The sequence below is a fragment of the Malus sylvestris genome, chromosome 7 (genome assembly GCF_916048215.2).
Source record: "Malus sylvestris chromosome 7, drMalSylv7.2, whole genome shotgun sequence".
NCBI classification, from domain to species: Eukaryota; Viridiplantae; Streptophyta; class Magnoliopsida; order Rosales; family Rosaceae; genus Malus; species Malus sylvestris.
This window is the reverse complement of record NC_062266.1, coordinates 22,445,203-22,472,922: the sequence shown is the minus strand read 5'-3', so window position 1 is coordinate 22,472,922 and position 27,720 is coordinate 22,445,203. Positions and strand designations below refer to the sequence as shown.

The 27,720-nt window shown below is 38.8% G+C and overlaps 2 protein-coding genes across 12 annotated transcripts; one reads left to right on the top strand and one right to left on the bottom strand.

Moving 5' to 3' along the window:
* Positions 1-858: 858 nt before the first annotated feature.
* On the bottom strand, positions 859-3,558 carry LOC126629623 (ras-related protein RABA3-like). The gene is made up of 2 exons (XM_050299709.1): positions 3,145-3,558; positions 859-1,499 (listed from the first exon to the last, which is right to left on the bottom strand). Exons 1-2 carry the CDS (start codon positions 3,441-3,443, stop codon positions 1,052-1,054), a joined length of 747 nt encoding a protein of 248 aa, XP_050155666.1. The 5' UTR covers positions 3,444-3,558; the 3' UTR covers positions 859-1,051.
* Positions 3,559-4,508: 950 nt separating this feature from the next.
* On the top strand, positions 4,509-13,463 carry LOC126627940 (endo-1,4-beta-xylanase C-like). Of its 11 annotated transcripts, none has more exons than XR_007625178.1 (4): positions 4,509-4,570; positions 4,706-4,826; positions 5,250-5,316; positions 6,122-6,318. XR_007625178.1 is itself a non-coding variant. In XM_050297509.1 (3 exons), the coding sequence occupies exons 1-3, from the start codon at positions 7,144-7,146 to the stop codon at positions 13,310-13,312; spliced, it is 876 nt and encodes a 291-aa protein (XP_050153466.1). In that variant the 5' UTR covers positions 7,130-7,143; the 3' UTR covers positions 13,313-13,463. The 11 variants fall into 11 exon arrangements, 2 of the variants coding, with proteins under 2 accessions (XP_050153466.1, XP_050153465.1); XR_007625185.1 differs by lacking the exons at positions 4,706-4,826; positions 5,250-5,316; positions 6,122-6,318 and adding exons at positions 11,890-12,010; positions 12,434-12,500; positions 13,306-13,463 and having other exon boundaries at positions 4,527-4,570; XR_007625179.1 differs by lacking the exon at positions 4,509-4,570 and adding an exon at positions 6,501-6,983 and having other exon boundaries at positions 4,603-4,826; positions 6,122-6,184.
* Positions 13,464-27,720: the final 14,257 nt, after the last annotated feature.

Sequence of the window (27,720 nt, the reverse complement as noted above, 5' to 3'; positions counted from 1 at the left end):
GTTATTAAACAAATACGTTTTGAAATTCAAACAAATCCAAACTTGTACATGTACCAAAAGCAATGAGGAAAATGATGAAAAAAAAAGAGGTGGTTTGTAAATTGTATTATATAATTTTATTTAATTAAATCAAGAGAATTCCGATTAGTAACCAAATATAAGGTGGGCTAGCCCTTAACATGGCTCCACTAGTGCACACCGCTACGGTCTAGTAATATTTCTTTTTACTTGTAAGTAAAAGATCTTAGGTTTGATTTCATCTAAAGCGAGTTGAAACCAAATGATCCAATTGAGAGACGACATGTCGTTTGATACTCTTTGAGGAAGGTCTCCCAATAAAGTGTCTCAATGATCCAAAACAACCCAGTATCCGGCCCCTGCTTCTAGTGTAACAAAGAAAGGCCCAATATATGGCCTATGCTACCTTCTGCCAAGGGTTCACATTTGATATTCTAGCTTCGGAGGACTTTTTCTTCGATGTTCCAAACCAACCCAAGCAACGGAGTTTTGTGTGTATATAAAGAAGGGGAAAGCAACTTACGTAGAGTGAATTCACAATTACTATGACTTGTTAGTCTAATAATATAATGTCATGCAAATGTTAGTCTAATAATATAATGTTATGCAAAGAGAAAATTACACATAACATTATATTATTGAACTGCGATATCACGATATATGTAAACGCAATCCATGTTAGTTATTCTTCATGCAAATATGCCAATTTAGGAACGGACGACCACATTTGAGCATCTTTTTGGCCATTACATGATATGGAACAAACCCAAAACCACCCTACAATTTTTGGAGGTAAGGCAAGTACCATACCATATGTTGTTGCTATAATGCTTGTCATAGTAATTACAAATCGAAAAGACTTATAGCTCAAGTAGTAAAGTACTTGCCCACATCCAGGAGAATTTCAATCCTTTACTTTTAAACATTTCCCCTAGCTACCCAAAACAAAACAAATAAAAGATACATAAATACAAATGGCTTACAAACGCAAAAGTATGATGAGATCTCTGCATTTGCTTCTTACGTTTGGAATTTAACAAGAGCAAGCAGACAGTTTTTTAATCTCACTAATTTCCAAATCAGACCCAGAAATAACATCAATTTTTGCCCCTTGAAGATCAACCCCATTGGATTTTATCCCATTGCTACATTCCAATGCCTTCTTAGACACCACACCATATATTTCCTCAAGAACCCTAAAGAATGCAGTGTCCACATTGTCACCACTGAAGGCTGATGTCTCTGAGAAGAAAAGCCCTTGCTCCTCAGCAAACTCAACTGCATCTTCTGTGGGCACATCCCTCTCGTCCCCAAGATCGGCCTTGTTCCCGATCAGCATGATCACGATCGAACTGTCGGCGTGGGTCCGGAGCTCCTCAACCCATCTAGCTACATGATCAAAGGTCCGCCTCTTGGTGATGTCGTACACCAGCATTGCTCCTAAAGCACCCCTGTAGTATGCACTTGTAACTGCCCTATACCTACAAGGAAAAGAAAAGAAATTTAAAAAATCATGAATTTGTCCCGCAGAATTGATGTTGTAGTTGGTTATATTCTATTAGGATTTTTTTTTTTGGGAAATTAAATGAGTAAATTGTAACTATGATCCCTTAACTTTAACTCAATTGGAGCAATGGTCATTCAACTAAAAATCCATTACCATTGGTCCATCAACTCATCAAAACGTGCAGTTATGGTCATTCAACTAAAAATTCATTACCATTGATCCCTCAACTTTAATTCAACTGGAGAAATGATCCATTAACTTTAACCCAATTGTAGCAATGATCCTTCTAACATAACTCGTTTTGACAAAAATTTGGACATAGTTGACGAAAATGACCATAATTACACACTTTGATGAGTTGAGGAACCCTAATTATATAAATGGTTATTCCAACATAACTTATTTTGACAAAATTTTGACGAAATTGATGAAAATGATTATAGCTACACATTTTGATAAGTTGAGGGACTAATGGTAATGAATTTTTAATTGAGGGATCATTGCTCCAATTTGATTAAAATTGAGAGACCATTGCTACAATTTACTAAAATTAAATCTATAGGTAAAGTTTTGAATGTTTTGTTACTGTACTTTTAATGGTGCAGCTGGTACATAATTATAGCACCAGCAGAAAATCAAGGTTGTTTGACATTTATGAAGATCTCTTTGCAGTTTTACACATGCATGTCTGTCATGTAGGGCAAAAATAAAAAGGAAAAGGAAATAAGCGTGTTAATTAACAATTAGAAATAAGTGTTTTAGTCAATATTTAAGTGATAATTTAATTATCAACCTTCATATCATTTAGTTTATAAAATTTAATCTTTTTAGCATTACCCTTTATGTAAACATTGGGTAATATTAAATGTCTATTTTTAGCACGTTTCTAAAGCTGCATTTTTAGGTGAAACATTAGGGCAGGGAAAGCCGGTCTCTTCTTCATTTGGCACAGTGCCACTAGCTAGATCCCAAATCTCAAATAGTGAAGGCTTCTTAATAAGTAATTGAGTATCAATGCATAGATTAATTTTATTCGTCAAATGACATAACAGTGTTTGATTGGTTTAAATTAAATTTCTTTTTTTCTTATTTATTGTTAAAAGTAAGGTAACGACACATATATTGACATGTAATATGATAAACAAATTTTACTCAAGAAATGTAAGCTAAACCAAATAATACTGTTGAGTATGTCACGCATACCCTAAACCATGATTACTGTAAATATGTATTCATGTTTCATATACATTATACCTGATACATCTTTTTAGTCACATTGGAAGGAATCAAACGATAGACCTGTCTAATACCTAACCAAATACTCCACCGGTCATCTTCCCTCGCTACTTGAACTAACAGATTTCAACCTTTTGTGTCACATGCTATTATAGCAGGAAGTAGGTGGTTAAATTAAGAACAATATCGGTACTAGACCAATTAGTAGTGGACTGTTAAAACCTTTCTGAAATCTTTACCATGGTGCTTAAGCCTTCATAACCATTTAAAATCAAGACATATTGTTTGGAGACTTACATATGAAAAAAAAAATAAAAAATCGTTCCTATAGGTTGAAAAAAAGAAGAAAGAAAGTGGGAGAATGATGTAACAAAAAACCTAACCTTTCTTGGCCAGCAGTATCCCAGATCTGAGCCTTGATGAGTTTGCCTTGAATGGTGAGAGTCCTAGTTTGGAACTCCACCCCAATTGTGGACTTGGAGTCGAAGCAGAATTCATTCTTTGTAAACCTCGACAGAATCTGAGTCTTTCCAACTGCCGAGTCCCCAATCACCACCACCTTGAACACATAATCTATCTTTTCATGTCCATTCATAACACTAATCTCCTTCCTCACCCTCTCACTCTCCGCCCTCTCCGCAGCCGTCAACTCCGCCTCTACCCCATTCATTTCTTGGTTCATTTTGTTCTGAAAAATATCGAAGTTGAAGGCTTGGTCTTTGTTTTGGTCTAGTGTAGGAAGTCAGTGCTGGGAGTAAGTGAAACCAACAGGAAAAAATAAGATCGAGAAAATAATGGTGCAGTCCTTTTCTGTCTTTTTAAAGCTTTAAGCAAATTGGACGTACCAGCAGCATTATTAAACCATATGGTATATAATGGTGTGTGACATGCATAATTTAGGTTAACACTGTCACTCAAAAGCTGTACACGTTTGTTTAGTAGGTTTTTAATTGGGATCAGGTATCTATTAATTATACTGATCCAGTAAAGCAGCATACATACTATTTTCTTTGGAGAAAAAAGACATTTTAAATTGCAGAAAAGAGATTCGAATTCGGATGCAACGAAAGCATCATTTATACTTTTGAACTTCCACAAGGTTGATGTTAATTTAATTACATAATAACAGCCTAACAAGGATCTTATAATTATAAGAGTTGATTTGATCATGATAAAACAAGCAAAAATGGGTTGGTGTTTGATAATGAACCAACTCATTTGAGGCCATCATGCAGTCTTTGGGCTTATTTTAGTTATAAAGTTAGATTCCCTCATTTCAATTTTCAAGCAAAATGAAGGGAGATTTGTAATCAAATCATAACTTTTAATTTGTTTTTCTATCTATTTTACTTTAAGATTTTTACTACTCAAGAAGGACCGGTTCTGAGATTTTTGAGGCCTAGAGTGATCCCCAAAAAATGTGCCCTAACTGTATATAAGAAAAATTGTCACAGCCCGTCCCGGAGGTACTTTTGGCGGGAATGTGAAAGGACAAAAATGCCCTTGTCAGGTATCAAGGTATGGGTGTATTACGTTTTGAAAATGTTTGGTCCCTAAACTTTTAAGAAGTTGTTTAAGTTAGAAATATTTTGGAAGTTGATTTTATATTTTTGTGGTTAGGGACTTAAGAGAGATTTTGGATGGTGTGGATTGGTTTGACCACACAAGATCAGTCCCTTTCTCTCCTCCCTCTCGATCACTCTCTCAGTCTCTCTCTCTCTCTCTCTCTCGACCTCACACCCAAACACACCCATATCGTACGGACCACCACCAAAACCCTTCAAAACTCGACGGATCGAGGCAAATAAGGTATGCATCTTCATCCTTTCGTCGTCCTGAGTTCATTGGTACTAGTTTTAGGAAGTGAAACCTTCGATTTCACATAGATCCCGAACCTCCATTTTTGAGGTACTGTTCATGCGAACGTAAAATGTTGTGTTTCAGGAGATTTCAAGCTTGTAGTGAGCTTTAGGAGGTTCTAAGGAAGCTCGGGGACGTTCGTTGGAGAGTTTTGGACGTCGGGATCGTAGGTTTCAAGTTTGGCCGAATCTTTGGTTTTTGCAAGGTGAGATTTCGTAGTTTTTAGGCCCTAAAACTAGTCCAACGTGATTGTACACTCTTAGGGCTTCAATTCGGTATAAAATACGAAGAAAATGGGTGAAAAACGAAGGAGAATAGTGAGTTTGAAAATCGGCCGGAGTTCGGCCGGAGTCCGGCCACCGGAGAACCAGTCCGGCGAGACCTGCGAAGAAGACGACACGTGCGCTGCACGTGCTGCGCGTGGCCAGCGCGTGGACCCGTGCCACGTGTGGCGCGTGGGGGCGCGTGGGGCTTCCAAAAATTTTTCTAAAAATTTCTCGACGCTCGTGACGTCGAGTAGGTCGATGTGGTATATTCATATACCAAAATTGAGCATCGTATGAGAAGTTATTTCGAATTATTGGTGATATGCTTAAAATTAATGTTTTTATAGTTGTTTCGCATATAGGTGAGACGTATCCCGAGGACGACCGCATCCAGGGACGCCACGGGGGTTACGACCCGTCGACTTATCAGTGAGTGGGCAGTTTTGTTTTCGTATTACCTATATACTACTGTTTTTCCCAGAAAAATGTTTATATGAAAATACGTTTTTAAAATGCCATGCATAGAATTATTTGGAAAAAGGTGAATTTCACATGAGTTATATGATTGATATATGATGCATACATGTTGCATGGTGCTGTGGAGGCACAGGTAAGTCAGGTGAGTTCATTTATTCATTGAATTGTTGTTATTGAGATGTGTTGAGCTCATAATCTGCACCCTAGGTGTTAGTGCTTATTTTATTCACCACACCGCACGCTCGCCTTGGATCCAAGTAGGTGGATGTCGTACAGACCATGTGAGGGTTCCGACATGCTAGTCGTACAGATCACTAGGCGTGATTCCGACTAGTGGGTGACCTTAGTTATGCGCGCTGATGATATGATGAGAGAAGCACTAGAGCGTATTTTTACACCTTTCATCGTATAGACTACCTTACGTAGTTCCGAGTGATGTGCAGAGTAGGGCCGTATAGGTCACTGTGGTGACTCCGGCTTAGTGGGATTTGAGCTATTGAATTAATCGTATAGGACCAACTGCAGGGTCTCCGATTGATTCCTTATTTCACCTGATTTATATTTTGATTTATGTCATGGCATGTTTTCTTGAAAATGTTAAAGATTTGAGATTTAAGTTTTGAGATTTTATATGGTTATATATATTTCTGGGAAAGTATACAGGTTTTTACGGCGAGGGGATATAATTGTTTTATGAACTGTTTTGGAAAACTAATTTGTTTTACTGACCCACTCATTTTGTTTTGCGCCCCTCCAGGTTCTAGTTTAGCGGTGGTTGGCTCACGAGGTCCTTTCCGGCTTTCTGACAGATTTGGGACATGTAGGACTCACCTGAGGGTGATGTATTCTTATTTTAGTCCTACTTGACTGCAGATAACCTATGCTCTGAACTTATGTGTTTACTTGTAAACTCGTCCGGTTATGTCCGTATGTGGTTATGTTGAATTTGGTTTGAAATTCTGTTGATTTATGTTGCTTTTCCGCTTCCGTGTTGTGCTTATGGTTACGTCACGCCCACGTGACGGCCAGCACACCTGGATCCTCCGGATCGGGGTGTGTCAGTTTGGTATCAGAGCCTAGGTTGCAGTCCTGTAAATTTGTTAATGTCTTAACGATCTTTTGATGTTTTCTGTCAGAATCATGCCGCCTCGTAGAGAGCGTAGGGAGTCCCGCCGTACTTCTGAATCTAATTTTCCGGATATTACTCAGTTAGGGGAAGCGATGGCCCAGGCTTTACAGAATGTGATTCGTCCTCCCCCTCCTCCGAGGACACCTCTGGAGACCATGTACAACTTGAAGTTAGATCGGTTTATGGGTAATGAAAGTCATGAGGGGGCAGAGAAATGGCTTGATCATATTGAGAAAACTTTCCAGGTGATGCAGAGTCAGGGGAATCTCCCTGCTAATAGGTGGGTGGAGACCACCACTTGGTTTTTGGGTCGTGAACCAGCAGCATGGTGGATAAATCAGGCTAGGTACATGTCACCTGAGACGGCAGCCGACTGGAAAGTATTCAAGGAGCATTTTATGAAGAGATTCGTTCCTCCTGAGTATATTGACCGTAAGAAGCAGGAATTCACCAGGTTGAAACAGAGAAATATGTCGGCACATGAATATTATAGAAAATTTACTGATTTGTCTCGCTATGACACTGATACAGCTGGTAATCAGGGAGAGATGCTTCGACGTTTCAAGTTGGGATCTAATAAGAAGTGGCGTACCTTTGCCAATGCACTCCCCTGCGCTGATTATCATGAATATTTCGAGATTCTGGTTAGGATGGAGGACTCTGATAATCTCCCTGACAGTGAGGATGACGAGGACAAGAATGAGGGTCAGAAGAAGAATGACAAAGGTAAGGGTATTTCTATTCCTGGACCTCGACAGACTCAGAGTTTTAAGAAGAGTGGAGCGAGTTCGAGTTCTTCTAGTGGGGGATATAGTTTTACTGGCCCGAGGAGAGGTGGTGGAAGATTTTCTGGTGGACCCAGATTTCAGGGTCAGAGGGATGCTGGTGGATCTGGCGCTCCATGGTGCCGCCGTTGTAACTCCCGTCACCATGGTGAGTGTAGGAGAGGTTCTGGGGCTTGTTTTACGTGTGGGCAGATGGGACATCGGGCTTCTCAGTGCCCCCAGGGTCAGCAGAGACCGCAGCAGACTAATATGCCACCTCCAGCACCAGTTCAGCAGAGTTTTGGACCGGGTGGTTATGGCCAGCCGAGTCGTGGTGGTGCCTACCACTATCAGGGGGATGCTGCTCCGTATGCTTCCGGACCTTATCAGTATTCTCAGGAGCCTTATCCTCAGGCAGGGTATTCTCAGGATTTTAGAGGTTATTCTTCTTATTTCTCTATGCCAGCTGGTGGATCGCAGTGGCATCAGGGAGGCCAGCCCCGTCAGGGGGAAGTTGCTACTGGTGGTGCAGGATCATCCAGGCAGCCTAGTCAGCCAGGCCAGGGACGTAATCCTCAGGGACGAGGTAATCAGGGCAATAGAGGCCGAGGTGGACGACAGCAGGCTCAAGGGCGAATTAATCATATTTCTTTGCAGGAGGCTCAGAACCATCCAGACTTGATTATGGGTACGTTGAATGTTCTTGGTCATTTTGCTAAGGTTTTGATTGATTGTGGTGCTACGCACTCTGTGATTTCTCATACGTTTGCTCAAATAACCCAACCTCACCCTTCACCTCTAGGATTTGATTTAGAGTTTGCCATGCCTAGAGGAGATAAATGTATTGTGGATAGTGTGTATCTGGGGTGTCCAGTGATGGTTGAGGGCGTGATTATGTCCGCTGATCTTATTCCGTTAGATATTGTGGATTTTGATGTGATTTTAGGGGCCGATTGGTTACACCATAATCGTGCCCATATTGATTGTTATGGTAAATCAGTTACTTTTTATCGTCCTGGATTACCCGAGGTTACTTTTGAGGGCGAGAGAAGTGGGGTGAGACATGGAGTTATTTCTGCCATAAGGGCGAGGAAATTATTATCGAAGGGTTGTCAGGGATATTTGGCACATGTGGTATTAAATGATGTTGCTCCTACTAGTATAGAAGAAGTTGGTGTGGTCAGACATTATCCGGATGTTTTCCCTGATGATTTGCCGGGATTGCCGCCAGACAGAGAGGTGGAATTCTCTATTGATTTGCTTCCAGGTACGGACCCTATATCTCTGACTCCTTATAGAATGGCTCCTGCTGAGTTGAGGGAATTAAAAATCCAGTTGCAAGAATTACTTGATAAAGGTTTTATTCAACCTAGTTCTTCACCTTGGGGTGCCCCAGTATTATTTGTGAAGAAGAAGGATGGAACTCTTCGATTGTGTATTGATTATAGACAATTGAACCGGGTAACGATTAAAAACCGTTATCCATTGCCTCGCATTGATGATTTGTTCGATCAGCTGAAAGGTGCGTGTGTATTTTCTAAGATTGATTTGAGATCTGGGTATTATCAATTGAAGATTAAAGAAGATGATGTACCTAAGACGGCTTTCCGAACTCGGTACGGACATTATGAATTTTCGGTTATGCCGTTTGGGTTGACTAATGCACCTGCAGCTTTTATGAGATTAATGAATGAGGTATTCCAGAAATATCTTGATAAATTTGTTATTGTTTTTATTGATGATATTCTGGTATACTCTAAGTCCCAAGCAGATCATATCCGACACCTTAATTTGGTGTTAAGGAAATTAAGGGAGCATCAGTTGTATGCCAAGTTCAGTAAATGTCAGTTTTGGTTGACTGAAGTGGCATTTTTGGGGCATGTTGTATCAGCTCAAGGTATTCAAGTTGATCCTCAAAAGATTGCAGCAGTGGAGAATTGGGAGCAACCTCGAACCGTCACGGAGGTACGAAGTTTTCTTGGCTTAGCAGGTTATTATCGACGGTTCGTTCAGGATTTCTCTATGATTGCTTTACCGTTGACAAAGTTGACCAGGAAGGATGTTAAATTTGAGTGGGATGAGAATTGTGAGCGGAGTTTTCAGCAATTAAAGTATTGCCTCACTCATGCACCGGTGTTGGTACTTCCCGACGATAGCGGTAATTTTGAGATATATAGTGATGCTTCATTAAATGGTTTGGGATGTGTTTTGATGCAGCATAACAAGGTGATTGCATATGCTTCTAGGCAGTTGAAAAATCATGAAAGGAACTATCCTACTCACGATCTTGAATTGGCAGCAATTGTTTTTGCTTTAAAAATTTGGAGGCATTATTTGTATGGTGAGAAGTGTAAGATCTTCACTGATCACAAGAGTCTTCAATATTTGTTTACTCAGCATGATCTTAATCTTCGTCAGCGAAGGTGGATGGAATTGTTAAGTGATTATGATTGTTCTATTGAATACCATCCAGGTCGTGCTAATGTAGTAGCGGATGCGCTGAGTAGGAAACCTCAAGGTAGACTTAATGCCCTATATGCTAGTCGTGTTCCTCTTCTTGCTGAACTGAGGGCAACTGGAGTAAGATTGGAGTGGGAGAATCAAGGTGGAGCTTTTCTTGCTAGTTTTCAAGTCAGGCCAGTTTTGGTGGATCGTATTCTTGCAGTTCAGATGGTGAATGAAGAAATTCAGGAGTTGGTTCAGTTAAGAAGTGAAGGGAAAAAGAAAGACCTCAGAATTCGGGAATCAGATGGTATGCTCATGCAAGAAAACAGAATGTATGTTCCGAATAATGAGGAATTGAAGAAGGAAATTCTGGATGAAGCACATTGTTCAGCTTATGCGATGCATCCGGGAGGAACAAAAATGTATCATACCATTCGACCATTTTATTATTGGCCGGGTATGAAAAGAGAAATTGCAGAATATGTGAGCAGGTGTATTATTTGCCAGCAAGTGAAAGCAGAAAGGAAGAAGCCCTTTGGGCGAATGCAACCACTTCCCGTTCCCCAGTGGAAATGGGAAAATATAACCATGGATTTCGTGTATAAACTTCCTCGTACGCGAAATGGATTTGATGGTATTTGGGTGATTGTGGATCGACTCACCAAGTCTGCGCATTTCATTCCAGTGAGGGAGAAATACCCTCTGAATAAATTGGCTAAGTTGTTTATTTCGAAGATTGTCAAGTATCATGGAGTCCCAGTAAATATTATCTCCGATCGAGACCCGAGGTTTACTTCTAAATTTTGGGTGGCTTTTCAGGAAGCTCTGGGTACTCAATTACTGTATAGCACAGCTTATCATCCTCAAACTGATGGGCAATCAGAGAGGACCATTCAGACGTTGGAAGATATGTTGAGATCTTCGGTATTACAATTTGGTGATTCTTGGCATGATCGTCTGGACTTAATGGAGTTTGCTTATAATAACAGTTTTCACTCGAGCATTGGTATGTCCCCATTCGAGGCACTTTATGGTAGGGCGTGTCGAACGCCATTGTGTTGGTCTGAGGTTGGTGAACGGGTATTAGAAGGCCCTGAGATCGTGGATGAGACGACTCAAAATGTTCAGGTAATTAAGTCAAACCTGAAAGCAGCCCAGGATCGACATAAGAGTTTAGCGGATCGGCATACTACTGATCGAGTGTATGATGTGGGTGATTGGGTATTCTTGAAATTGTCGCCTTGGAGAGGTGTGGTACGATTTGGGAAAAGAGGAAAGCTAAGTCCGAGATATATTGGACCTTATGTGATCACTGAAAGAGTTGGTGAAGTTGCCTACCGGTTGGAACTGCCTCCGGAGTTATCTAAGGTCCATAATGTGTTCCATGTCTCTATGCTTCGGCATTATATTTCTGATCCTTCTCATGTGATCCCTCATCAACCGTTAGAGATTAATCCGGATTTGACTTATGATGAGGAACCAATCACAATATTGGATTGGAAGGACAAGGTTCTAAGGAACAAGACGGTGAGTTTGGTGAAGGTGTTGTGGAGAAATCATTCTGTGGAGGAAGCTACTTGGGAGACGGAAGACCGGATGAGAGAGATGTACCCAAGATTATTCTACGAGTATTGAATTATGATTTGGTTATGGGAATTTCGGGGACGAAATTCTATAAGGAGGGGAGATTGTCACAGCCCGTCCCGGAGGTACTTTTGGCGGGAATGTGAAAGGACAAAAATGCCCTTGTCAGGTATCAAGGTATGGGTGTATTACGTTTTGAAAATGTTTGGTCCCTAAACTTTTAAGAAGTTGTTTAAGTTAGAAATATTTTGGAAGTTGATTTTATATTTTTGTGGTTAGGGACTTAAGAGAGATTTTGGATGGTGTGGATTGGTTTGACCACACAAGATCAGTCCCTTTCTCTCCTCCCTCTCGATCACTCTCTCAGTCTCTCTCTCTCTCTCTCTCTCGACCTCACACCCAAACACACCCATATCGTACGGACCACCACCAAAACCCTTCAAAACTCGACGGATCGAGGCAAATAAGGTATGCATCTTCATCCTTTCGTCGTCCTGAGTTCATTGGTACTAGTTTTAGGAAGTGAAACCTTCGATTTCACATAGATCCCGAACCTCCATTTTTGAGGTACTGTTCATGCGAACGTAAAATGTTGTGTTTCAGGAGATTTCAAGCTTGTAGTGAGCTTTAGGAGGTTCTAAGGAAGCTCGGGGACGTTCGTTGGAGAGTTTTGGACGTCGGGATCGTAGGTTTCAAGTTTGGCCGAATCTTTGGTTTTTGCAAGGTGAGATTTCGTAGTTTTTAGGCCCTAAAACTAGTCCAACGTGATTGTACACTCTTAGGGCTTCAATTCGGTATAAAATACGAAGAAAATGGGTGAAAAACGAAGGAGAATAGTGAGTTTGAAAATCGGCCGGAGTTCGGCCGGAGTCCGGCCACCGGAGAACCAGTCCGGCGAGACCTGCGAAGAAGACGACACGTGCGCTGCACGTGCTGCGCGTGGCCAGCGCGTGGACCCGTGCCACGTGTGGCGCGTGGGGGCGCGTGGGGCTTCCAAAAATTTTTCTAAAAATTTCTCGACGCTCGTGACGTCGAGTAGGTCGATGTGGTATATTCATATACCAAAATTGAGCATCGTATGAGAAGTTATTTCGAATTATTGGTGATATGCTTAAAATTAATGTTTTTATAGTTGTTTCGCATATAGGTGAGACGTATCCCGAGGACGACCGCATCCAGGGACGCCACGGGGGTTACGACCCGTCGACTTATCAGTGAGTGGGCAGTTTTGTTTTCGTATTACCTATATACTACTGTTTTTCCCAGAAAAATGTTTATATGAAAATACGTTTTTAAAATGCCATGCATAGAATTATTTGGAAAAAGGTGAATTTCACATGAGTTATATGATTGATATATGATGCATACATGTTGCATGGTGCTGTGGAGGCACAGGTAAGTCAGGTGAGTTCATTTATTCATTGAATTGTTGTTATTGAGATGTGTTGAGCTCATAATCTGCACCCTAGGTGTTAGTGCTTATTTTATTCACCACACCGCACGCTCGCCTTGGATCCAAGTAGGTGGATGTCGTACAGACCATGTGAGGGTTCCGACATGCTAGTCGTACAGATCACTAGGCGTGATTCCGACTAGTGGGTGACCTTAGTTATGCGCGCTGATGATATGATGAGAGAAGCACTAGAGCGTATTTTTACACCTTTCATCGTATAGACTACCTTACGTAGTTCCGAGTGATGTGCAGAGTAGGGCCGTATAGGTCACTGTGGTGACTCCGGCTTAGTGGGATTTGAGCTATTGAATTAATCGTATAGGACCAACTGCAGGGTCTCCGATTGATTCCTTATTTCACCTGATTTATATTTTGATTTATGTCATGGCATGTTTTCTTGAAAATGTTAAAGATTTGAGATTTAAGTTTTGAGATTTTATATGGTTATATATATTTCTGGGAAAGTATACAGGTTTTTACGGCGAGGGGATATAATTGTTTTATGAACTGTTTTGGAAAACTAATTTGTTTTACTGACCCACTCATTTTGTTTTGCGCCCCTCCAGGTTCTAGTTTAGCGGTGGTTGGCTCACGAGGTCCTTTCCGGCTTTCTGACAGATTTGGGACATGTAGGACTCACCTGAGGGTGATGTATTCTTATTTTAGTCCTACTTGACTGCAGATAACCTATGCTCTGAACTTATGTGTTTACTTGTAAACTCGTCCGGTTATGTCCGTATGTGGTTATGTTGAATTTGGTTTGAAATTCTGTTGATTTATGTTGCTTTTCCGCTTCCGTGTTGTGCTTATGGTTACGTCACGCCCACGTGACGGCCAGCACACCTGGATCCTCCGGATCGGGGTGTGTCAAAAATTATTTGTTTTCCCGTGTAAGACTTCGATAAAATTACATTTAAAAAATACTTCAAGCTCAATAATTTACAAACAAGAAAAAACTAATTTATTTTGTATTGAGAGAAGGGAACCAAAATATCCAGGCTTACAGGTAGTAGTAGATAGATGATGAGTTTTATTTCCCTTCTATCTGAACTTTTAAAGTGTTTTTATATAACTTGTGATGTGTTTTTGTTTATTTACTAACCTTGTCAATATGAGACTAAAAATATAATCATATTTTCAAGTCTTTAATTGATATTATAAGGAATGAATTAGCATTAAAGTAGACATACATACATTAATTTCTTGAAGGCTAATGCTAGTGATACCAAATTTATAAAGCGAATTTTGTAGACCATATGATGTGATTGATGATGATTGGATTATTAATTAAGTGTCGATGAACATGCTTATTTTCTATTGGTGACACGTCATATGGTTTACATATTTGAACTAAAAGTTTGGTTTAAGTATCACTCTTTGTTGAAGGTTAGACTTGAATTGGAATGAATCTCTAAAAAGTACAATCCACATAGCAACTAGCTAGTAATTAAAAAGAAATTAACAACCAAACATAAATTCAGAAAAAAAGCACACAACAATTCAAACTCAAGACCCTTAGTTAAGTTTAAACAACATAAACCTTTGATACTGATTAAACTTCTTGATCATTTAACCAAATAGAGATTGTATTCACACACCCCAAATTACTTCCCCCACACCTTTTTGTTTTTTAATATTTTTTGACACACCACTAACACTTGATAGAAAAACATTACAAATTAAAAGGGTATGGAGGAAGTAATTAAGGGTGTGTGAATATAATCTCTCTAACCAAATTTTATAAATTTATACTCTTAAAAGAAGAAGTTCGTAAAAACTAGAAAGTAAAAAAACTCACATAATGATTTGAACCCAGGACCTCGTTGTTAATTTTAAACAAAATAAACCACAATTTCTAGTTAAATTTCTTAATCATTTGACCAAATTTTATAAATTTATACTCTTACGAAAAGAATTCGTAAAAATTTGATAGTAAATAAACACACATAATGTTTTGAACTTGGGAACCTCCTTGTTAATTTTAAACAACAGAAATCACTAGTTCTGGTTAAACTCCTTGGTTATTTAACTAAATTTTATAAATTTATACTCTTATAAAAACATATATGAATACGTCACTCTAACAATTTGGTGCCCCTAATTTTTTTGGGCCTAGGATAGTTGCTCAACTCGCACTTGGCTTGGGCCGGCCTTGTACCCAAGTGGATTCAAATTCAAGCATTGCTCTAGCGGGACTCAAATGACTATATTTCTAAATCTTGAATGACAAAGTGGATTCAAATTCAAGCATTGCTCTAGCGGGACTCAAATGACTATATTTCTAAATCTTGAATGACAAAGCTACAAATTTTGTCTATTAGCAATTTATCATGAATCAATTCATCTTAAAAAAAAAAAAAAAAAAAAAAAAACTCCAGCAAGTGGCCCAGTGGTAAGGGTGCGGACTCGGCTCCCCAATAAACGAAAAATAATGTGGGAGGTCTCAGGTTCGAGCTGGTGAGTCTGCTTCACTAAGGCCATGGGTAGGGTGAAACTCCCATAGCCTTTTCGGGCCCAGAAAGGGTGGGTAACCGTGCCTTAGCACCAGTTGTCCCCCCTTTTTAATTAAAAAAAAAAAAACTCATCTTAATAAAATTTAGTATGTATCAGTGTATAAAATTTTAAACTTGTCACATACAAACTTAAAACAGCACTGGATAATGTATTGTCATTTATCATATACTTGTATTCCCACATTTCATATTTGTGACCCAATGAAATTCCAACATGTGAAAATCTTCTGTATGCTTTTTTGTCTACACAGAAACTATACAAGTGAATGACCTCAAATTGTGATGTTTGCACTGACAAAATGTTTGGTAAAGTGGAGGAGGGAACATAGACCAATGCTTAATAGTTATTGTTGCTTGATCGGTGCTTATAAAGTTATTGCTTTACATGTAATTTGGGAAGCCTACAAGGCTAACAAAGTGGACGTCAATACATATGCATGACAACAATCCATTAAGGATATGTCGGAATTCACTTGTACGTTTATTTGAAGTTAGAGAAGTCATGAACGAGGTAAATAAAGAATAGAGGAAGAGCGAATGAGTATATGCCTTCAATAGCCAAATTCATTTGTTGACGTGTATCCTCGCCACTTTATTCTCCTTCATGGATACCTTCTCAAGCTCTGTCTCAACCCTCAACGTCCCCACCCTCCATTCCACCACATCTCGCGAGCCTCGTCAATTCAGTCCTTAAAGTCCCTGAAAAAACCCACAAATTTCCTCCACAGCCTCCACTCTATCACCACCAAACCTAGCAGCTTCATCTCGACCAAAGCCCCATCTTTGGTGGCTTTGGTGAAGATGTTGGTGGGAAAGAAGAAGGTGAGGATTGTGAAAGAAGTTTTAGAGGTGTTCCTGAGAATTTACAGTGACTTGTTTGGGAATGTGAAGGTGAAGAACGTAAGGAATTCCTTTGATGTATGATTTTTGTAAGAAATGTACGGATTGAAAATTTCCTTTGATGTCTGATTAATGTAAGAAATGTAAAGATTGCAAAAATTTGCAATCTGTAAAAAATGCAAACTTTGCATAAGCAGTGGTGTATACAACCCATAAAATGATTTTTGAACGTCGTTTTTCTTTCTCCTGCAAATTTATATTGATTTTGTGTCTTTAAGTCTAACAAATCAATTATAGGAGAATCAAGAAGAGGCAAAAATAAATAGAGTATCGAGAAGAAAAAAATAGTGTGTAAAAATCATTTCCGTTAAAGATATCTCCATCATTACGGTTAGATTTGATTATATTTGATCTCAGCCGTTGGATTCAATGTATTTTAAAATAACATATTTAAAAAAAAAAATTGAATCTAGATTGTTCGATCAACCAACGGTCCTTAAATGATGGCCGTCCGATGCGCAAAAGAGCCGTTGGGCTTGGGGAAGTGGCCAATAGGGGCCTTGACAGTGGACTCCATGTTGTCAGGAAACAATTTCAAACCTACCGAGTGTGGCGCGTTGGCGTGTGGGCGGACCGAGACTGGCCCAAGTTCCAGCGAGTCCACGTGTTTTGGGGGGGGGGGAATTTGGCCCAACTTTAGCATTTGGCTGTTAGCCCAATGTTTTAGCTTGGGTTGGGTGGTGTTTGGGGGTGGAATTAATGGGGTAATTTGGCTTTTAGTCCATTGTTGGAGAGAGTCTAAGCTCAATAATGCTCATGTTTTATATAATGTCTTCGATACTTGGAAATGATCACTAGAAAGAATTATCGGGCAAGAAAATAACATTTTACTTATTGTCTAAAAATATAATATAATGGTGGATGGAGAAGATAATGGAGATAATCCTGTCCTGGGGGATTGACAAATTTGGCCAATCACAACGTGTGCACTAATTATGGGTGCCTTGCTAGTTGCTACATTTGGAGGGTGTTCAAAGTCTATTTTGGTCAATGCTTTCTTCATTGCATCTTGAAGATGGATATACTAAATGTGCGGTGCTAAAAATCTCATTAGGCATGGAGCAAGGTGAACATGGTGACTGATCTTTTTCTAGTGAAAGAAAGCACTAGAAAAAGTCATTTCCACTCCGCCACATGCAATTTCTCTTGGAAAATGAAATCTGCACACAAAGGATCATTTGAAACTGAAAATTGAAAAAAAACTTAGTAACTACTTTCAATTTTCAAGAGTCCAAAAGGATGTAGAGTTCTATCAGGAGTACAAGTCTCTTAACTATATCTCATCGGCATGATTACAAATATTTTGAATTTAAACTAAAACAAACTTAAGGGAAATGTTGTGGACTCTTGTTTAACAAGTTTATGCTATTGAAAATCCATCCTTATAGTTTATCTAAAAGAAAAAAAGAAATAAAAATGTGCACAGAATAAGAGCTGGGCGAACATCAGTTTTTATCCTAGTTAGTGTCAATAATAGCTCTTAGGAAGGATTTCATAAAGTCTCCCCCTTCTTCTCTCTAAAATTCTCTCTATGTGAAACACAAACTCAGGAAATTTTCGTCATCGGCCCTAGCCTTTGGCTTGGGTGCCGGAGGCATACACCCTCATTCCTTCATCTCCTTCTTCCTTTCTTCTTTTCCTCTCGTTTCTCTATTTTCCCCCTAGTTTCTCTCAGTTTCTCTTTCCCTTGCCCTCTCCCTCTTTTCTTCCCCTGTCATCTCCCTCATTTCTTCCCCTGTCATCTCCTCTACTTCTTCCCCCCTCCCTGCATCCCTCCTCCTCTTCCTTCCCATTTTCCAGTTTTCTCCCTTCCTTTTTAATTCTCGGTTCTCCTCTGAGTTTAAACTCAGTTTTCCTTGAAATGAGTCTCAACTATCTTGAGCTTCATGCCCTTTCTCTAGCATTTTTTGCCTGTTTTTACCACTTTCTGTCTTTTGACTTTCCTTCCTCCTTCTTCCTTAGCCGTGTTATTCTATCCCCACCCCAAGCGTCAAGCTAGATCCCCTTTGAGGCCAAGTGTTATGTGACCTTCACCACAATAAGGGTATTTTACATACCTCCTTAGCCTCATTTTCTACCCATAAGATACTTTGTTTGTATATATTTGCAGGGATTCATGATAGGGACTTGGATTTGGTGTTAACTTTTTCGGTTTGGAGTTTAGATTCCTCTGAGGGTGTGGTGGTGGCGGTGATCTAATTTATGTTGCTTGAGATTAGGGTTTTCTATTGTTTATTTTTTTAGTCTTCGGGTTTAAGCTTATGTAGGCCTCCCGTTGTATTTTGGGTTGCGGCTCACATTTTTCTTGGACCTTTTACTTTATCTATTGTATTTATCTGGTTCTTTTTTAGCCTTGTACTAGTTTTTAATATATTGGAAGTTCTTCTTGATGAAAAAATAAAAATAAATAAATAGCTCTTAGATTCTCAGGACAAAAAAACAAAGTATTAATTGCATCAGTTGATAACATTTGATTTGCTACCAACCCAACTTGATTTTTAATGAAAAAGCGAAAGGCTAGATTAATAAAAAAAACTAAATGAATAGGGCCTACAAATGAAATGTCTTAATTAAATGGTAAGAATGTATTGAAATTCCCTGTTCTTGATTTAATAGTTGGAGAAGGTTTTTGTCTGAACACTCACACCACATCTCTCATTGACGTTCCTTCTTTACAAAGGACACACCCCCTTGTATTTAGTCTCACTTAACTCCATGCTTTTGCATCTAGTTGAAGTTGTTGCTTAATACAAACGTTCACACCTATGAATCACCCCGAATATTTGACACCATAATAAGGGCAAATAGGAAATGCCTAAGTTTGTTAATACTAGTAGGGAGCAGCTTGTTGTTTAACTGTCGACCATATCAGGAGAATTGATACAAGAAGCAAACCTTGGAGAAAACAATTTGAAATGATTAATATGCTTTGGAATAACAAAGGTTTTGTATTAATTACTTGAGAATTTGTTAATTTATTTTGGGAGTTTTAAGGGTGTTACAGAAACTTGAGGTTTTTTAATTTGTAAACCCTTATAATATTGTACTAGAAAACCTTGAATAGCAGACTTGATCAGTTAAAAAATATATTTGCCTTGTACAATCAAAGTGAGTTGTTTCTCCTACTAAACTCAAGTGTTGGGCTTGGTCGTATGACCAAATCCATGATTAGCAACGTCGAACGAGTTATGTTGCCCTGGTTGAGTGATTCCCAGGTTATCTCCCCCGGTCATTTGGTTCGTCCTGTGTCTGCGTATGAAGATCATGGGTGAGAATCATTATCCGTTTGAATATTAAATGGTTGAAGAGTTTAGCTTGGTTGATTGGAATTCCCCGCCGGTTTATGACACGTATGTTGATGACGATGAAGTCAATGATAACTTTGTCGATTGGAGCTCTCCACCCATTTTTACGAGAAAAATGATCAGTACAAGTTTATGATTAATGACACACCCCGACCCGGAAAGTCCACTTGGACTCCAAATTGAGTTGTGATGGCCGACACCAAGAGGGTGATGAAGCCATAAAGTATAGTGATGTGGGAAAATGTGAATAAATTTAAATCTAAAAGTGCCTAAATACAAGAGTGCGATGTGAGCGAGAATGAACCCATTTTACATGTGATGTCAGAGCATAAGTAAAGTACAGTAGAGTGGATTGAGAATCATACCATCGAAGGTAATCTCCAATACCAAGATTTTCCACAAATCCTTATCGATAAGAAAGCTTAGCTAAAAAAACTTGGAGGGTGGGAACAAATTAAGGGTGAGTGGCCCTGGAAATAAAATTTTAATAAAAACCTTCTAAATCGTTATAACCCCTCACTGTGACAACTTTATAGTTTCCATAATAATTCATACCACGTATCAATGTAAAATCAAAAGTATATCAACAGTAAATCCATAAATATACCACAACACAACATCTCATAAGCAATATAAATAATCATGTGCTCAATAAATCAATGCTAACATATAAGTCGGAGTCACATATAGTGACCTGTACGACTCATCCATATCTCATCAATCAAAGCTAACACATAAGTCGGAGTCACTTATAGTGACTTGTACGACTCATAGGCAACCTATACGACAATGTCGGAGTTGCCTATATAGCTCATCTACCAATTCCTGCACACGAGTCGAAACCACTTAATATGGTCTGTACGACAGGCTGTGTGTAAATAAATACGCTCAAGTGCTACGATCACATGAAGGCTAGGCCCTATCCTTGGGCGGAGCACTAACACCGATGTGCAGGATAATGAGCTTACATAAAAACATAACCATACACACTGAAATCACTATCATCAACATGTACTCACATGAAGCTTACCTGGGCATCCGCAACATCATTTGGCATAACCACTTTAACGTTCCAACATTCTTAATCAGAACTAAACCCAGTGATGGACCAGAATAAAATCATGGTTAATCTCTACGCTGTTAACCAGCATAACTTCTTTCCTTAAAGAAATCAAGTACCATGTTAAATTTGGATTGTTTTATGGCTGCATCTAACTGTCTTGTTAGACTGCTTACGTACCCTCAAATGGGATCAAGTCATTCGTAGTTCAACTTAGTACTTCAAAGAAATCACAATAATTATATGCCGATAATATGCATATAGATATACCATAATGCAATCTAAAACTCAACCATACCATAGTATTTTAACACACACACACACACACACACACACACATATATATATATATAAAACATGGCATAAAATGCATAGAACAATTTAAAAGCATTTGTGGAATTATCCGTCATATCTATATACGATAAAAGGAAAAGACCCACTCACCTGAGGTCCGTGCTACGACTCCTTAGCAGGAAAATCGAGACATCACGAACCATCGTCGCCTATAACAATTATCCAATCACATCTTAGAGTTCTTATCGATAAAATACGTAACTTACATAAAACATATCCCCAAGGACGTTCTAGAATGATTTGGGACCCATTGACCAAAAGTCAATCGTCGGTCAAATATCGACAATAGGGTCCACAACCCTACGTAACTCGATCCAGAAGATCCGCATTTCAGATTTTTGATCCGTACCTTCCAAAGATCCACATTGTGCGTCTAAGACATCATACTAAAGTTTCATTACGATCCAATGGTTGGATCTCCTCTAATTGCCAATTCAAGTGGTGGTCAACGTTTTATTTTATGAACTTACAAATCCAATTTGGGAAGATCCGTACGTCAGATTCCCAATCCGTAAGTTTCTAATATCCTCAAATATTACGTACTATAATGTATTAAAATTTAATGACGATCTAACGATCGGATCATCGGTTGCTGATCAAGTGGCGAACCTTAATGGAACTAAGTTCAAACGACGGAATTTCGTCAATCGGACTTCATAAATGGAACCAAGGTATTCAAATTTAGCCAAGGAAGGTCAGGGGACCCCTCGGCCCACGCATCGCTGCAGGTGGCAGGTTGGCCGCCCTAACTTGGCGGAAAATTCATGTGAAATCTCGTTCCTGGATTTCACTGTTATCACCTACATATTTGTATTATTGAGATTTTATATTATTTCTCAAGAATTTATTTTAATTTGTTGAATTTAAATTTTAATTAAATTAGTTATTAACGTTTGAAGTTTGGGGCATTTTAAAAATAAATAGAAAATCTGGAATTCTCTTATCAAATATGGTGTGCCACATTGGGTGGCCCAGATTTAATGAAAAGGAAAATGGATGGTGGAGATGCAAAGGAAAGGACTTGAAAGAGGAGTGGAGAGCATGGGCACTGCGGAATCAGAAAGGAAGAAAGGAGGGAAAGGAGAGAAAAAAAAAAGAGGGAAGAAAATGGAGAAACGGGTTCGTACGACCTGTGGGTATTGCTGGCCACCCATCTCCATTTTCCGACGAATTTCTTCAAACAACCACTTGGAAACACTCCCTTGACCTTCCCTCTACATGTTTCACCTTAAAAATCAAAGGTTTTGGACTTGAATTAGGGAGAAACCGCATTAAGGGTGCGGCGGGTGTGTGTGTCAAATCTCCCAAATCCAAAATGTTTACACCCAATTACCACCATCAAAAGACTTCCCTTGAGCTCCTGAACAAAGCCCAGGAAATGGTGGAGACGTCGGAGCAAGTTTGAAGGTCGAATTGGAGCACACCCAATTCTAGGGTTCTTACGGATTTTAGAGAAATTGGAGCACTTCTTGATCAAATGGGACTTGGTCACAGGTATAAAGTGTACTCTACTCATTGAGATCTTCATTTCTGTAATTTTTGGTAATTTTTAAAAATAGTTGAATTTTCCGGCAAATCGGGGCGGCCGACCGCCACCCGTGGTGGCGGCCCGGCCAGCGGGCCGACGATGTCCTTTTAAGTTCAATCAGATGCCCTGATTTCATAAATGACATCCTTATGTTATGGTTTGATTGTTTGAACCTAATTTCATTACGATATGTGGTTAGGTCAAAATGTGATTCGACGATCCGACCGTTGGATCGTCACCAAACTTTAATGCGTCATAGAATGTAATATTTAAGGATGGTTGGAACTGACAGATTGGGAATCTGACGTACGGATCTTCCTGATTTGGATTTCTAAGTTTGTAAAATCAAACGTTGGTTGCCACTTGAAATTGTAATTAGCGGGGATCCGACCGTCGGATCATGATGAAATTTTGGTAGGTTGTTTTAGAAGCATAATGTGGACTTTAGAAGGTTACGGATCTGAAATCCAATATGCGGATCTTCCATATTGAATTGTGTGGAATTGTGGATCCTACCTTTGACCGAGAGTTGACTTTTGGTCAACATGTCTCCAAACGTTCTTAATACTAAATTTAGTACTATGAGAGACTTAAGTGAAGTCTAGTGGACCTCCATTGGTCGGAGAGTGACTTGAATATTTGTGATATGGTTATTACTTTAATTGTTTATGTTAAAATCATTTATGAATATGAATTCGTCTTATAAATATGATTTCTATTGAAATGTGATTTTCATATATTTAGCCATAGACTTATGTTTATTAAACATGGTGTGGCTTGGGTACTGATGATAATGGTGAATATGTGTGTTTAATTATTTCTAGTAATGCGAATGATAAGTATGATAGATTTTATGGCAATGTGATTTTAGAATCCTATTAGAAGTATTTTGTAGAACTTATATGCTTGTGAGACTTATTAGTTGGTGGTCATGAGAAGTGGATATGGTAGGTGACTACGTTGTAAGTATAGAGGGGATGAGGGTTAGATATACTTGGTACATTCAGTGGGTACCATATCCATATGATTCCGTTGAGTGATGATCCGGAATCGTATTCACCTTGGGTTTTATTGAGTTTAGATTGACATAACTTCAGAGATGTAGGCTTCAGCCGAACTGTGTCGCTCTAGCTCGGCATTCTGATGAATTGTATGTGTTATTGATGATATGGTTATTGGCATTATTGATTGATGTGATAATTGGATGGTGTTGGAATGCATATGTGAGGATGAATGACATTATGACTAGAGATTATTATTGTGCTTATTTAAATGTTCCTTGAGGTGCCACATAATTGAATTGTGGTATTATGTTGAGACCTAGTAGTCTATGTGATGAATGTTCGAGAGTAGTGAAATGGTAAACTACGAATGGCTTGATCCCTATTGAGGGTACATAGGCAGTCTAACGAGTAGGTTAGATGCAACCATAAAGCATCCGAAAATTATTATGAAATTTGGACCTTAAGTGGCCTTATCTCATATCCTGGAGGCGGGGTATGTTAGAAGTTCGAGTATTCAGTGACGTCACGTGTCGATCCTGGGCGTAGGTCGGGATCGGGGCGTGACAATTCAACTATTTCTAAAAATTACTAAAATTCACAGAAATGAAGATCTCAAAGAGAAGAACAACTTTCATACCTGCCATGAAGTCCAAAAGTAGATGGAAGATAGTCAATTTTGCCCACAAAGTCGACGTGTGCCTAAAGCTTCCTGGCGTCAACTTGTCGTCTACGGTGGTCCAATAGGGTCAAGGTTGGTTGGGATTTTCTCCTGGGATGATGGGCTACAAAGCCCAAGTGGTGGCATCGACCATTGCTTTACCGATTCGCAAGAGAATTGAAAATGGTGGCTGGAGCACCGCGAGAACCGTCGACTTTCGTGGTCTCAAACCGCCTCATGGTTAATCAAGGTGGTTCTGGCTTAGGTTTTGTAGAGGGGAATGAGGGCTTCAAGATGGTGGTGGCGGCGTCGGAAAATCTCCACCGGAATTGGCTGGAATCGGCCTTGGAAGATGGGTGATCGCAATGGGTGTGGGTGCGTGTGTAAGGCCACAGGAAGGCTGGGAGCTTTCCCTTTTCTTTTTTTCTTTCTTTTCCTAATTGGCTCTCACTCTCCCTAACTCTAAATCAGATTGGTCCCCTTAACCCATATGTTGATTGGTTCTCAATCCTACAAGGTGGGAGTTCAAATAATTTAACTACCTTTAAATAACCAACTTCAAACGTCCATAACTATACCGCTATAATCTGGACTCGTAAACGGCTTTCGCCTATGCATTCGTAGTGATGAGTATTACTTAAATACGCTAAAATAATAAGTTATACGTTTCTCTAAATGAGGGTTAACGGAAATCAAAGTCCTTGCCTCTAGGGCATTTTCATCAATTCATGCTTTTAAAATTTATAAAAACGTAAAATTAGGGACATGTTGTCACAATTAAGGGGCTAATCAAGAGTGTGGTATGCAGCTTGGGGTCAGTTATTTTCCAAATTGGGATTTTACCCCAATTGTCGTTGAATACCATAGGGATGCAAGTGTGAGTTCATTGATTAAACAACATTGTGGGAAGTTTTACAAACAGGTAAAGTCTATCCTTGACATCCATACTATTTGTGATTACGTTTGGCAAACATTATGTTCTTACAACATTAGGAGAAAACAATTGGATCAAAGACCTTTATCTTATGATTCCAATTATTTCTACTCTTTTCAAAGCAACTAATACCAAGAAGTGATTTGGAAGCTCTATGTGCATTATCCAAAGGTGATTATCGCCAGCAAGAAAATGTTAATCCGTGCATGGCATATGATATTGTGGAAAACGAAAAATTCTTTAGAGTGTTTTGCTTCTTGGAACTTTGAATTCATTGGTGTTAAATTGGATGAAGGGGGGAAAAGTTGGTTTGTCTTCCAAAAGATCGAGGAAAAAAAAATTCAATTAAACTCGACGATGAGTTTTTTCTGAGAATAGGAGAATGATGCGGGATGCAGGCCTTGGAGAATGATGCGGGATGCAGGCCTTGGAGAAAACAATTTGAAACCATTAGTATGCTTTGAAATAACAAAGGTTTTGTATTACTTGAGAATTTGTTAAGTTATTTTGGGAGTTGTAAGGGTGTTATAGAAACTTGCGGTTTATTAATTTATAAATCCTTATAAATATTGTACTAGAAAACCTTGAATGGCAGACTTGATTAGTTAAAAATATATTTGCTTTGTGCAATTGAAATGAGTTGTTTCTTCTTCTAAAATCAAATGCTTGGCTTGATCGTGTGAGCAAATCCATGATTAACAATGTCGAGCGAGTTCCGTTGCCCCTGGTTGAGTGATTCCCATGTTATCTCCCCCGGTCCTTTAGTTCGTCTTGCGTCGAGAACGGTTGGCCTGTCTTGTAGAATTCAAAACTCGCACCTCTTCGGAGGTAGAGTTATGTTCTTTCGATTTTAAACTTTGATACTCTACATCTAAGTCTAGGGAACTTCAAAAACATGTTCTAGATGTTTGAATTCAACTCAAATTGAAGAGACATGTTTCATATGAAGTGGTCCCTCATAAACCAAGTGACATGGTTTTGAATGGTTTCAATACCAGTTCAGAAAAGACACTTAGGGCCAGTTTAGGATTGTTGTGCTTTTTTAATAAATTACTTTTGTTGTACTTTAAGAATAATCAGCTGCAAAGTAAGGCAGTTGAGCGTTTGATAAACTGTATTTTTAAAATGTTCTAAGTATGAAAAGCAGTGTAAATGCAATGTCTAGAAGGATAAATAAGGTCATTTCTTAAAATTAATAAGCTTATTACATAAACTAAAAATATTCTACAGGCTCAACTCCGCTTTTTATTAAAGTAGCTTTTAAAACCAACCTATAGGCTGCTTTTAAAAGATGTTTGAAGGCCATTGCTTTTAAAATAAGTTGTATATTTTATTTTTACCAAGCACTTTTTTACTACTTAATTTTAAATTGAAGCAGTTTTTGGTGAAAAAAAAGTAATACCAAACTGGGCCTTAATCCTTTATATGGGGACTTCTTATATAGGAAATAATCACTTGAATTTGTTCTGTGCATTCTCCATTTATTTCCAAAAGCCAAAATAACTTTAGGAACCAAAATCTGCAACTTTAGTTTCTAGAAACCTCGAGTACCTTGTCTATCTCTTCTTGTGTTTGGTTCAACTTTAGTGCATAACATTGTTGAACAACAGAGTAAATTCGGGCTTTATTTTATCCAGAAGGCATATTTGCGTTCTCCTTTTCTGAGAATTTGGATTTTGAAAAGAGTTTCTCTTTGGAGAGCAAAGTACGATGAAAGTTGTAAGCTGTGTTCAAGAAAGGGGAAGATATTGTTGTGTTCAGTGTACCGCTACGTGGGTACAAGATTGAAAGGAATGCATTGCAGGGATGTCGGGGCATTGAGAAGGAAGGACGCTTTCAGATAAGAATAAATATTATCTTTCACCTTTTTTCATAGCCATAACTCCCTAATTTCCCAACACCAACATAAAGTGCTTTTAGGATTACCAATTTACCGAATTGTCATTAAAGACATTGTTAGCTCCTTATCAATTAAACATTGTTGGCCCCCATCTAGAGAGAAAATAGAAAGAAAAAAAAAAAAAACCCTCAGCTGCGACCCCAACTGTTGATCTTAGGGCGATAATCTCTCTAGATTTCTTCCCTTTTTCCTTATGTGTTTTTTTTTTTTTGGTTGTTGGTGCTCTTTCATTGTAGCCAGAGGAATTTTCATAGTTGTGGTTTCTTTCTCACTTTATCCATGAAAACTTTTATGGCATCTATTGTTTAGAGCAAAGGTTTAATTTTTGTTTTTCTTTTGGTTTGTGCCACATCAAAGGAGAGGAGGAAGCTTCACGTTTGCTAAAGGTGGCTTATAGTGGTTTTTTTTGGCTGACAATAGCAAAATTATCAGTATGATGCGGTTTTTTCCTCATGAAGCCATTACGGCTTCTATGCTGAACAGAGCAACATGGAGAACCACTAGCCTTGGCATTAATATTAAGAATGGTAGCACATCATGCTAAAAACACTTATCACGACGAGACTAAAAAAAATTTAAACCGCCGATTATATCACATGTTCCCCCCCTTATTTTCTTATGTATCGGTCTGAAAAACTGAGTGGTTAAGAAAATAATTTATTCATTATTATTATTATTTTTTTAGCAAAAGAAAACAAAAGTGGCCGAACTATAAAGTGGAGGAGGCCAACGATGTTTTATTCTGAGTCGAGATCTTTTTACATCAAAATTTTCATGTTGAGTTTTTCCACGGCCGAATAAAATAACATCTCCAAATATGTTTGG